We start from the raw sequence: 14,095 nt of genomic DNA, 5'->3' as shown, positions 1-14,095 counted from the left end.
TGTAAGCAGGAAACAAGCTGTCATGTAAAGAAGAATTTGTGTCCCATCTCCTAGAGCTACACGACATGATGAAGCAATGCTCTGCTCAAACCAGTTAAAGATGGGTGTCAGAAGCAAAGGCTCACGGAGACAAATTATCTTGATCACTGTTGAGGAATGTGAGGAGGTCTACCCACATAGATTACAGGTCCAACACTTGGGCCTCCAGTGGTGCAGCAGGTGAACGCAGGAGTCTGACAGGAGGACTTGGCTACAGAGGCCATGAGTGCCACCTCAGTGCTCCAGCTGGGTTCCAGCCCTGGCTGGCTGATGTCACATGCAGGAATTTGGCAGTGCATGGACTTCTGCTCTGCGTCACGGCCCCGGGAGACCTGCCTTCCCCCAGACATCTGGTTGAAGTTAGTCTTAAAAATCCCAAACTATTATTGGTCTCAAATTCAGGCTTTTTAAACTTATTGTTACAGATCCCAAACTAGCAGAAATGTTTACAGGCAGATTAGTTTTAAAGGCTGTGTCTTGTTTAAACCATCGGCTTATTTGTTGTGTTGTTTTGGTTTTTTTTTAAATCACAGAACAGAACCAATGTCCCATAGGCAATCTGACTCCCTACCAGCAGGGACAACCACATGGGTGCCCCGAAGATATGAAATACACCTGGATTAATAAATTACACAGGCCTGGGACCAGTCTCTGGCAGTGAGGCTACCTGGCACAGAAACCAGCAGCTGCGTACTGGGAATGGTCCCTAGTCCAAGCTGACTCCCAAACCCTGCTTGGGGACTGTTTGATGCTGTGCAAATCGGCTCATGGGAAGAACAGTACCTGGTACCAACAACCATATGGTACAGCCAGCCAGTCTCCGTGCCTGAATATGTACCCTCACGCTATTTAATTTATTAGAAATACAGTCATTATAGCAACCGGCCCTGGGTTCAGCTGCCTGTTTCTCCCAGCTGGTTCATGCAATTGTTGAAAAGAGGAATAATACTGATCCCACTGAAGTCTGCCCTACATACACCACCCTGTGCAACACTGGGCTTGTTTAGAAGAACCGGAAAGTCAGAACAACAAGCAGTTTGCTGTCTCCATTCACAAGAGCACTCCTTTCTTGTTACGTTGTACACTGCAGTAATATCTCAAGGTGGTCCATCTTTTCCCACTGTCTCTCCTTCATTTTTATTAGCTGGAGGTCAGTGTAAAGGCATTGGCCAGCAACTGAATAAGTAGCAATTTCTGGATTAAATAGCGTAATCACACACAGCCATAAAGGGAAATCAAGCTAAAAACAAAAAGATGACCACTGCCAGGATAATGCTTCAGAGTATCACAATGGCCGGCTTTCAGATTAGGAGCCTGCTTGCAAACACAGGCAGTATCATTTATTTCTGGAAGAATACCACTGAGTCTGACGTGTCAATACACACACGCACACCACTTTTTGAAGCCACTGTTTGCACTTTTTAATCCACATGCAAAACACTCGAACACAGATCACTAAGCAATTACCCATGTCATTCGCTTTTACCACATCCAGAATTTTTGTCAAAATGGTTATTTATCTACTTCTCCCACATCACTTTGTACACAAAACACTTGCCTACATAGTTAATAGTCCTGGTTTTGTGATTAAGAGCTGAACAACACCTGCACTTGTTTCTAAAAGAATCTGGCTCTTTAAACCATGTAAAAATGTCTGTTCATGTCAAAAAGTGCACATGAACACAAGCTCAGTTTTAGAGCAAAGTAGAGACCACATGAGACACTGATGGAGGCAGACCAAGCCATTTGTTAGGTTTAACCAAGCTTCCTGCTGGTGACCTCAATATTTGCAGTCCTTGGGTCATTCATGCAGATATGTTCGCACCTCGTAAACAGCAGACAACAATGTTCATTCCTGATTCCTCAAAAAAAGAACCAGGTTTTAAGTCATCAGGTTTTAGAAGGACGAATATAAGCTGTGACCAAAAGGATACTGTGGATGAAACTAGTCAAGGATGGAGACTTCATGGCTAGGTTTCCTGTTAAAGAAAACTTATTAAGGAAATCCTCATCAAGCTTACTCTCATCTACCAAAGAACCTACTGGGAAGGAGGTAAAGAAGGAGTAAGAGCATCCTAAATCAGAGAGGAGCTTTCAGAATTCAGATAAAGTTCATGCACTTTCAGGCACCACACCATGTAAATTCTTTTTTAAACTATCAGTAGATTTATAACTCCCTTTCCTTACTGCTTTCTCTGGTATCTAATATGGGTTAGCCACAGTATTTGAGGAAAAGTTAACTGCTGGAAACCTAAGGACTGCGACCACCAGCATTTATAGCATTTCTTGTTTAACAAAAAAAACTCTACCTTTGCTTTTAATCTTCCACTCCAAAACCAACACTTTGGAACTGAATTAGTGGTACAAGCTACCGTGGGATTTCCTACCTTCCCGTTGTTCATGTGCTCCCCCACCATACAATCAACCATAAAGAGTGTACAAAGGGGAAGATGAGGTGGTAAACAACAGAGGTCCCAAAGGTTCCCCAAAGCAACATATGCAACAGCCTGCAGAAACCCTGCCAGCGGTGGGGCTGAGAGCATGTCTCTGCAACAGCCCACCACAAATGGAGCTCATCTACTAGTGCACTACAGCTCAGGCTGCCACAGGACTCCAGGCACCACAGCCAGCTCTCCAAAATTTTATCTGCTTTTGCTTTTTGGCTACAAATAAATCTAGCAACAACAGGAATCAAAGTGTGAACCCGAAAGTTCAGTAAGTGTTTGTACAATACTGAACCAATGTCCCTGCTGAAGCCTAGCATGATCATGTACTAGCTGACACCTTGAAAGCATGATGATGGATTAATCTATTCCCACTCATTTACTGGCAGTTGCAGAAGTTAGTGAGAAGAGATTTGTTTATGAAGTCTGATTCATTTCCTGAAGGGAAGACAGCGTGCTCTTCTTCACAAATGGATTAGTGCCTATATGTTGTGTAAGCAACCCCCTGCTACGTAACATGCTCTGCCAAGTGGTCTACCACACATCAGAGTTCATATGCTTAAGCAAACTCCTTCCTCTGCTTTCTTCCGCCTAAAGAAATCCAACGTACATCCACTCTCAGCCAACAATGGCAGCTAATGCGGTCTCAAAGACTCCTATTATTTCAAATGCAGTATAACCTAGAAAACATGAGGTAATATCAGACAGGCTTTTGTCTGTCAGACAGCACTAAAAGCCTTGGCTACTAAGGCAGCACACAGATTGGCCCAGGCAAGGCTCTGGTAGATGCAACACGCACTTTTGGAGTTTAATTATAGTTATTCTGACTGGATGGGACATAAAACAGGGCTCAATGGAACAGAAAAAAAAAAATCGCATCCTTTCACTGCAGCAGAAAGTATCAACTTTTAAATTCCAGTCATTAAATAACTTTAGTCCAGGCTTAGGGTAAAATAAAGCCAAAGGTGTCAATTTTGACCTGACAGATACGTTATCTTCTCATCCCCTTCCCTCAGCACAATTTATGTTGGGTATCTCTTCCTGTTAGTCCTCTCTTCCCCTGTTAGCACCTACCACACCGCTCTACTTCCATCTCTAGCTTTTAGCAGAGGCAGAAGCACGTACTGACAAAGAAAACCGTTATCACAGCACATTAAAAGCAATGCTTGAGCTCTGGAAGCCAAATGCAGGGAGCTTCAGCAAAGGCCTGAAAGGCCACTGCCTGACCAAGCACTCCTGTGCCACAGGAGTTTGAAGCAACAGGATCAACAGGACAGAAGCTGGCACAAGGTCTGTGGGCCTGACGTTGAAGAACAGCACAGGCCATGAGCTTTCCTACTAGACTTCCAGTAACTGCAGAAGTGCAATCAGCTTTTGACAGCTTCATTGCTGGAGAAGTTGCTGGTCAGGCTGTCACTGCCAGTGAAGTAACGGCATGATTTGTAAGCCCAGCCAAGACACCATGCAGAGGGTCCCCTGTCATTAAAATGCTGCAGCTGTCTTTAGTCAATCCTGCATGCAGTAAAAGCTAGGCTGGACCACAGGCTATGTCCTTACCTCAAAGCAGAACGCATAGAATCATAGAATGGTTTGGGTTGGAAAGGGCCTTTAAAGGTCATCTAGTCCAACCCCCCTGCAAGGAGCAGGGACATCTCCAACCAGATCAGGTTGCTCAGAGCCCCATCCAGCCTGCCCTTGAATGTTTCCAGGGATGGGGCATCCACCACCTCTCTGGGTAAGCCGTTCCAGTGTTCCACCACGCTCATTGTAAAAATTGGTTTTTTCCTCATATCTAGTCTGAATCTACCTTCTTTTAGTTTAAAACCATTACCCCTCATCCTTTCACAACAGGCCTTGCATCTCCTTGGAAATGCTACTTTCATCCTATGCCGTGTACTGGCAGCTGTAAAACATGAGGCCTTCACAATGTCAATTTGAACTACTCGTTGGTTGACTCCATAGCCCACACGTGCTCCAGCAAAACATAGAGCTGAGATGACGGCACAATTTCTTTGTATGAAACAGGAAAACAGGGATGGAGTAGAGAAATTAGAATATACAGCTTAATAACACTAAGGATCAAAAGGAAAATACTTAACGTGAGTATAATTCAGCACATAAGCAAAATCGGTGCAGACTAGTTACAACTAAAATGTAGGCTGTCATTTCTAGTTTCACAGCACTGAGATTCCTGAAGTTTCCAATATATACAAAGGGGGCAAAATGCTTAATGAGGACCTGTCTCTTAAGAGAGGTAAGGGGTAAGTGTTTTAAATGAAAACACAAACCCTTCTGGATCTTTGCGTAATAAACTGACCCAGAAACAAACATAACGCAAACAATTTACAGAATATTGAGTTCAACACTATATTCAGCCAACATCTGCAAGGGAAGAAACTTCAGTGTGTATGTTCTTCGAGAATCATCCAAATCAGAGGAGACATCTGTAAGATAAGCTTTGCTGTACTGCTTCAGGAAGGTTAAAGAGCAGCAAGAGGTAAAGCATCAGAACACACCAATTTTCAGTGCTCTCCTGCTTCAGCTTATCTTGCATCACAATAAACCTCCTGGATTTCCTCCTTCAGCCACTGCCAGTATTTATTTATTTTTTTTAATTCCAAGCCACGGATAAGCTAAATGGTGTGGAAGTCAGAGACTGTTAGTACCTATATATCTAAACATTGAAACCATTGTACCAGGAGGATATGTACCACTGCTCTGAACCAACACCAAAACCCTGTCTCATCTCCCATCCTCTAGCATGCATTAGCATCCATAAATGTAATTACATTTTCAGCATACTTTGTTACCTTTAAGCTGAAGTAAAAGCTTTAGCGCTAACTCACAATTACACCTTGCTAAAGCTTTGAAAGACAAAAGTTGTTTACTTTAAGATCCCACAAGGCAGATGCATCACCTACTTAAGAACACAATTAAGCCTTTGTTTGCTATTATAAGTGAATTTGAAGCCGAAGGTAAATTTATCAAATTTGCACTCACTGCTGGAGGTACAAAATCTCATTATCTGTCATGTTCTAAACACAGCTAAGGATCTTCTCTGCACATCCCTTCAAGACAGGGCACTGTATTTGCTCTGTCACCTGAATCCAGATCATTCTAATCCAGATAATTCAATCTGGTGGCAAAATAGGGCAATTCACATTAGGACAGCCTTTTCTCAGATTTCTCTCAGCAGGACTCAACTCCTAAGGAAACTGTTATTACTGACTTGCAGAGGTCAAAAGCATTGCTTTCTGGGGCTGATCGATCACTACCGTTATTTCAAAAACCTGCTAAGAACATTGATCTTTTATCTCACAGTAAGAAGGAACAGTATAGGATTTGGAGAATAAAAGACAAGTTTAGATCAAACTTCTTGGCAAACTTGGCAGCAGAACAGCAGTGCTCTTCTACCCAGAACTCTGCTTTGGCATCGCCTTCGAGTCGGTGCTCAAAACCTTAAGAGTTCCCTGAAAAACTTAATTTGTGGTGAATACACATGGTATGACAAGCAAAGCCCATATGTTCAAAGTCTGGCCAAGGTTAGTTACACAACGCTATTTCCTGCAGCCCGACTAAGAGAAAAATTAAAACATTACTTTTTTTTTTTTAACCCTTTCTGATAACCTTGTTTTCTGATTCCCAAATATCCATTTTGACTGTTATTTATGCACAGTTTCAAGTCATCAGGCATGCAGACTGTGACATATGAAGAACCCTGAGAGACGCATATGGTGCCATGATTATGTAAAGCTGCCTCCCTGGAGGGCTGCCTGGTAAATTTGCCCTCTCCTGCTTCTCCTTTCACAAAATTGTCCTTTTGCTTCTCCAGGTTTGCTTCAGCTACATGCCCAACCTGCTTGCGGGGGTACTTGCCATTCCTGTGCAGATGTTTGTATTACAGGTTTCCCATTTACTGCATTTCATACTTCACCTGACCAAAGTATAAATAAAGAACTTTTATTTCCTCTTTTCTAAAACAATTCACACAAAACATGGCTCTGCTGAACAGGATGCATCCTGCTGTGTGTGGCTATCCTCAGCACCCCACAGTCACCGCTCCCATCCCCTCTCATGGAGCCTGTCTCAGCCTGCTGCATCCTGTGGCACCACGGCTGAATCCACCATTCCCTTGCATCCCATGCAGAAGGGAAAGAATTGAGTTTTCTTGCTCCTGGCTTTGCAACAGGCTACGCTAGGTACTACTGCAATTCTCATCAAATCTCTGGGCAAATACACACAGATACTGGAGGAGTTTTATATAAAACCACCCATATTTGACAGGCATGTGATGGAAGCACTGTGGGCAAGGCAATTAAACATGGCTTCTGGGATGCTTTCAAGCAAATGGCCTTCCAACATCCAAGACATTACAGGGCACAGAACACAGGAACGTACAGAAGATACTATGCAAAAGCCAGTTGCTCTCTTTAGGGCATTGTGCATCATTTACAAAGCTTTTAGAGCTCCTGAGCACAGGAGCAGCACATGCTTGCATTATGCCCTCCCGTTTTGTCCTTCACATTTGTTCTCTGGGCTGCCAAGTATATTCTGACTTCTCTTAAGACTGTTACAAACAAGATTTTACAAAACTTGTGCCACTTTTGAGCAGTCCTCCTGCATGTATTATCACATAGCTGAAAGATGTTGCTGGGAAACCTGTGCACGGATCGCTGTCTGCAGATACTGTGCAGGAACCAATGCAGCTGGAGAGAGGGAAAGAAAAAAACAGTCTGCCTCAATAACAAAAATCCTATAAAGCAGGTCAAACAAGCTTGACATATTTCTGTTGAGCTACAACTTCACATGCTATTTGAGACCTTCAGTTCACCAAGTGATCCTCAATGAAATGCCAGCTTTACTGATCTGGCCTGGTAGATTCAAAACTGTTGCATTTCCTTTATTTTAAGGTATTGCAGCCATTTAACATTGTAGCATCACTGCCTCCTCTAGTCATCTTTAGCTTCAGGAGAAAAACCAACCAGTTTCCAGCAACAGCACATTTTGAGTTATATGCTGGCTCTGTACTGCACATAGCCCATAACCGGCATTTGTTTTTCTTTCAGGGGCCACAGGGCATGCATAGAGGTGGCATTGTGCAGTCCCCTCTTGGAGAGGAGCGTTGCTCAGCTGCAGAACTGGAGAGACTGCAGGAGAAGGTCACCAAGCCTGACAGACACAAAACACGCTGATGAGAGATCCAGTCTCTGTGTAAACAGATGCCAGTGAAATTAAGACAGGGTCAGGGAAAACAAGAAGTAAAATGAGAACTGGTTAATAGGGGAGGCAGATGCACCATCCTGAAACTTGCTGCAACTCAAGAGCATTGTTTAGCAACTGGCGGAAAATGAGGCTACTATAAGGCAAACGGAAGGTGTATTAATAGCTCTTCTTATTCCAAATAAAGTGTGTAAGATACAATACATGCATCTACACCTTTTATATAAAGGATAATCTCTAAATCAGAGAGGGAAGTAAAAAACACTGCATCTCTGACTCTCAGTGCTGAAGCACCTAATGTTCCACTCTATTTTGATGCCTAAATGCACTGCTGAAACTGGGTCTGTACAAACCGTGGCTCAAGCTACGTTGTCATATCACATTTTTGCAGCTGCCACCTTGCAGTTAAGACATGAACTTAATACAACTGCAGGAGCTGCACCAATTTGTGCACTGACCTACATGAGCTAGCAGTTGTAGGATAGCTCAGATCAGAAAGACAAAACTGAATGCTTGTGATTTAAATCCTTAACTGACACTAAGCACTCACGGGGAGGGCATCGTAAGGCAAGGGGTACACAAGCTTTGGCAAACTTCAACAAGCCGTCTACTGGAGGCACTTAGTGCCACAGAGAGGGTTAAAAAAAAAAACACATTGCAAGGTCACCCACCATCCCACAAGTTACTATGCAGAGTTTATCATCCCCAGCAAGTACTCAGCACAACATTTTACGTGCTAGTCTCAGGATTTTGGCATCTCAATGGGATACATGTTAGTCAAATCAGGAACAGTTACTTTTCAACATCTGCAACAATTTCTGATTCCAAGAGCTTTTGGACCTCCTGTCTTCTCTTAAACTCCTTGCCAGCATCCACGTCTTTCACTCAAACAGCCAGCACTAACCTCCACCCTAAGCTTTATTCCAAACACACTCATCAAGTTGCAATACATCCAATGAGTTGAAAAAAATTCAGAGCAAACAAGTTGCATCTAAAGCAATAGGTCTCTTACAAACCTTTGCACTGTTAATGTAGAGTTCCTTCATTTCCTCTTGACAATTTTATTGGTGATTGATGTTTTTATAAAAATTTAAAGAACCTCCAGGGACGGACAAGTCTTTTTACACCTGTAAAGAACATCCACGCCTTCTGCGCTGCTTGGACTACTGCTCATGCTGCAATAATCTGGGTGTGAAACCTACAGGCTTGGACCAACGAACATACACAGTTAGTCAGCATCAAAATCAGTTCTCACACCATCTGCACTTCTGCCGCAAACGCCCAGCCACATACAAAGCAGAGTGGCCATCAGTGACATAACCCTGTGTTTAGATGAGAATTACAAACCTGTATTGCAACCGCAGGTCTGCAAAGCAATTGCTCTCTACCATTCCACCACAGGAGAAAGGAAACTCAGAGAGTTTGCTGAGGGTCTGCAGTTCCTTGCTTTCTGCTTGGATGCAGCACCAAGTGAAGACTCCAACCTTTCCGTTAGAGGTATTTCACAGGCATGAGCTATAACGCTATATGCTTTATGCCCTGGATCTGGACAAGAAAATTGCAAGGAGCAAAGGACTGCTTTTGATATATTTAAGGGTGGAAAGATCACACTTCTTCGTGCTAGAAGGCATGTCAGCAGGATGCCAAAGACTACCCCCACATTTCTTGTCACATATGCACATTCTCGTTCCTAGTTCATCATTAGTTTCACAAAGTCGAGATTTCACCTACATAAGACAGTCATTAATTTTTTGTACCCCCTAAAAAACCTGCCAGTTAGCATACCCAAATCACAAGCCTTAGACAACAGCTTAAGTGCACATCTGCATTTAAAAACCTCTTAAGTACACACCTGCATTGAAAAACCTCAAACTGTAGATCAAACCTTGCCATAGAAGCTCTGCACTGTTTTCTCTCTGTGAAATGAAGACACTAATATGAACATACATGACAAACAATCTGGGGTCACAGTGATCCATACAAAGATGCTGAGACATCTCAGTTTAACAAGAACTTAAGATGACACAAGGTAGTACAACACAAAGAGAAGACAAAAGTCTCTTTCCTTATTAAAAAAAAAAAAAAAATTATATGGCATATTTTTCTCCTAGGTTTTGTCACCTTCTTGGAGTCTAGAATGCCTGTTTTTTAAAAGGAAAGGATTTTGACAATTTCCAGTTGACTATGAAAGCTTTTACCTCCCATGAATACTTTAAGGAGAGCAACTCTTCACTGCAACACCTACATTTCCAAGGTCTGTAGCATGAAAGTGAGCACAGACCTCCCACCCAAAAGAGGGCACAGACCAGAGTTCATAATTACCAGGAAAGCTGCCTGCATCTTGTCTAAGATTTCCTCACCTACAGTACAGCTAGTGGAAAAGAAGATGCCTAGTGGCAAAGTGCAGGTTTACCATGATGACACCTAGCCCCTTCCTGCCAGTCTTGCACAGTGACACACGATCAGCACACCAGTCACCCAGCTGAATTAGCACTCACGTCACTGGCAGGCTCCTGAGAAACACAGAAATGTGCCAACACCAAGCAGAACTGCTTGCACTGAAAGCTAGGTGAGTCAGTGCACTTCTCCCACTGTATCCCCATGCTCAGGTAAGATTAATGACACTAAATCTTCTCTGGGGCACAGAGTTAGATATGTCTGAACTTGACATGTCAGTGACCTACTTTTCAGACGTGCCCAACACCCACACCTCCCTCTGAGCAACAAAAGACAAGGATGCTCAGCAATTTTGAGAAGGTAGCACATGCTTTTAACACACAGAAAGCTGATGATAACTTAGAGCCAGCTGTGCACATTAGGAAAATCCCACTTTAGCTTCATGTGTAGCACCTACGGCATTCAGTGCTATGGATCACTCAAGACTCTACACGCTTGGAAATATGCGTCTGTTAATTCCATCCATTTGCTGGCAGGTGAAAGCACAAGGATGAAAGGTAGTAATTTCTTTCTTATAGCCCTCCTGCATTAGATTTATACATTTTTGGATAACAAATGCTACCACTCCTTTAACTCTCACCTGCCTAGACAGGTGTACCCCTTTTCCTTAGAAGAAAAACACAAAATAAAATAACATCTTATCCCTCCCCACGCACTTTAAAGAGATACAGGCTCAGACTATTTTGTCCTAGTAAAGAATCAGACAAATTAACTAAGATTAGGACACAATGCACGTCCTTCAACTAACATGACTGAGTAGGATTCAGAAGAGAAAATACATAGAGCACACAGGTGATGTACACTGAAAAGAAAGTCCAACATTGCAGGGTACGTACAGTTCAGACAATCTAGTTAAATATGTAACTCCTCTGAGATTCCTTCTTTCCGCACCTATGCCATTCTTTATGAGGAATAACCACAGTCTCTATTATTACTTAGTTTTCATTGTATTTCTTAAAATATGTGCATGTATGTGCTGCAAATACAACGATTCAGGGCTATATAATGTCTGCAAGCTATAGCTAAAACCACTTCCGTATCTTTTAAAACCAGATGAAACCACTGGTGCCATACAAAATAGAGACTAGAGACCGAGCTCCTGCTTTGAAGAGTTAACGAGTATAGAGCCACATCACGCACTACATAAAACCATTAAAGCAGTACCTAGTTGTTGTGCATGTTAAGATTGCTAGCAAAATCAACAATGATATTTTCAGCCATTAGCCAGCAAACCTACAGAGAACTCCCTTCTCTTCGTCTCCAGACGACCGTAATTCCCAGCCTGGGGGAATGGCAGGCAGCTCCAGCTGAAGTTCTCTGCAAAAGTTCCAGAGCATTTCTCTCATACGAGCAGTACATATCACATGCTGGTAAACGCAGCAAAGATTCACTTATTTGACTAACAAGAGACAGATAAAATCTCCATAACCGTCCTTTACAGTTTACAGAGATCTCTTAAAGCCCTTCACACTCCAAGGCCACGAAACAACCATCTCAACGCTAGCACTAGAAGGCAGGTCCAAACAGGAAAAGGTACCGTAAGGATCTGTACAAGCCTAATCATAAGCCACAGGTATTGAGAGTCTGAAAAACTATGCTTCTGCCCCAGGTATCCTGAAAATCCTCCGAGTTTGACTCCCAACCTGCTATTCCTTCCAAGTAAGTTTAGACTCTGAACCTTTTAATTACAATTAAAATGCTAATGCAGGTGGAAAATTAAAAAACAAAACAAAACAAAAAAAAACCCCCATCGAACAACATCTTAATGCCTAAAGAAATAAAAGATGCAATCATAACTTACAGCATCTCAAAGACACTGGAAAACAGCCCCACAAGCAGGCGAATTACCTGGTTAGCACCTTTAAACAGAAAATAACCTGGGAACCTCCAGACTTAGGACAGTATTTTAATGTCCGTATCACCAGCAAAGCTTTAGACATCTGTCAGCACGTCTAACAGCAGATTTCTTTACCCGGTTTCACCAGTAAGCAGGACCTAGCTGACCTACACCAGAGGGTTGCTCTGGGATGGGAAGGGAGAGGGTGGTGCTCATGAACCAGCGAGTTTCTTAGTGGGAAACCACTGTTTTCCACTTTACCACTTGTTTCTTGAACCTGACATCTCAGTCATTAGCAACACAAAGATCTCTGATCAATTTCTTCCTCTGCATAGAAGTATCAACTTGGGGCATCAACCTATTCTCAGCAACTCATATATGCTAAACCAGCAGAAGTTACTTATTTTTGCTAAGGTGGGGGAAGAGGCAGAGACTGAAAGACAGACGTATGCAAGAGCAAATGAATTTCAGGAATACTTTCTTACAGATACAAAAAACTGGCTGAATAAGCCTAACAAGCTAAAACAAGTCAAAATACTCTCGAGCTTTATTCATCTTCCTAACAAATGCATCAGAAATGTAAAGACAATAAAATCGTAAGCAATGTTTTACACAGCAATGTAAAACTGCCTAAAGTCCCTTTGACAGTGTACTTGCATTAAGTAGCTCAGTTCCTCTTGTTATGAGGCATGAGAGCTCACTTGGAGACCACAGCTTCGATGAACTTAAATGATCTTAAATTTGCACATATTTGACAACTAGCTGAAAACTAATTCACAGTGAAGACAAAGACAAGATGAAAGAAATACTGACAGTTTTCCGGAAAGCTAGCAGAGACAAAAAAGCAGACACTCAACAGGATAACAGGCACCCAAGAGAAACAGTCCACCAAAAAAACCCTTGAAAATCAAAACATATTCACACACTGGTTTGTCTTGCAAGCTAGGGACACAGGTTACACACTGTGCACCCAAATTGCAAAGGAACTCAGCTTAAAATAATTATTTATGGACTCTGCAAGAAAAATGAGCTCTTACTTTAAAGGTAGGCACCTTCAGGATGGAGTTGTGAAGTTCCAGCTGCAGGGCTGAATTAAGTTTGAGCTCTTTCAGAGGAGACAAAGCTGCCTCTGGGCTGCCTCAGACCCCGCACAGCCCAGCTAAACAGCCTGACAACATTCTGCTCTTTGGCAGCTTTACAACACGGGATTTAACTGCACGATCTTATCACTGATACACGGTATTTTTAAACAATTACCAAGAAACCTTTGGAGAGGGGAAATGGGAACCAAAACTACTGTTTCAGCTAATGCTGCTGCAATCTTTAGGCAAGGTCAAGGATGTCCACAGCCTCCCCAGCAACCCTTGTGATGAAAGCGATCTTGACTCCCATTTTACCCACGTTAAGAAAAGTCACTCGAGTCTTGCAAGTGCCCCAGCCCCACTCAGTGTCCTGACCAACAGTGGAGCAGGAGATGGACACCAAGCTGGAGACCCCTGCCCCATGCCCCTTCCCCTCCAGGACCAGACGTGGCTGCCTAAAGCAACATCTCCCATGCTGGACCACCGCCACCCTGACGCTTGCTTGGACTCCGGTGGTGGAGTCTGCAGTCACATCGGTGATGGTGGTGGTCTGTCACCTCCCGCCATCAGTCGTCGGTGATGGTATGGTGGTGGTGGACCACCGCACCGACGACTGATGGCGGGAGGTGACAGGCCACGGCCCCGCAGGACCCGTGGACGCCCGCGACCCGGTACCTGTCCTCGGAGACGCTGATGACCCCGTCCTCCTTGGGTACTATCGCTGCCATGTTCACCACCTCCTGCGAGCCCTCTACTTTGTTGAGCAGGAGGGGCTTGCGGGTCAGCGCCTTGGGCTGAGGCTGCGCCGCCATGGGCGCCGTGAGGCCGGCGGGCACCGCCGCTGCGGCCGGACGAGGCTGTGGCCGGGGGAGGGAGGCGGCTCGCACTGCCGAAGCGGAGGAGGGACTTGCCGGAGCCGGGAACGACGGCGGGCTCCCTGGGAAGCAGGAACCAACGCGGCAGCAGCGGTCTCGGCGGCGGCACCGCCCCCGAGCCGGGCTGGGCGGGGCGGGGCG

At 43.9% G+C, this 14,095-nt stretch overlaps 1 protein-coding gene across 3 annotated transcripts in view; it reads right to left on the bottom strand.

The window, feature by feature from the left end:
- Positions 1-14,018, bottom strand: part of WDFY2 (WD repeat and FYVE domain containing 2) — a 65,910-nt gene extending 51,892 nt beyond the window's left edge. The window contains exon 1 of one of the 3 annotated variants that reach the window (XM_086771903.1): positions 13,755-14,018. In XM_086771903.1, coding sequence (XP_086628029.1) covers positions 13,755-13,891 — 137 coding nt within the window. In that variant the 5' untranslated portion in view covers positions 13,892-14,018. Of the gene's footprint in view, positions 1-13,034; positions 13,119-13,754 lie in introns of those variants that run through there. The other 2 variants (XM_086771905.1, XM_086771904.1) reach the window with 2 other exon arrangements.
- Positions 14,019-14,095: the final 77 nt, after the last annotated feature.

This window comes from Chlamydotis macqueenii, chromosome 1, assembly GCF_036417535.1.
Source record: "Chlamydotis macqueenii isolate bChlMac1 chromosome 1, bChlMac1.mat, whole genome shotgun sequence".
Classification (NCBI taxonomy): Eukaryota; Metazoa; Chordata; class Aves; order Otidiformes; family Otididae; genus Chlamydotis; species Chlamydotis macqueenii.
This window is presented reverse-complemented; position numbering and strand designations above follow the sequence as displayed.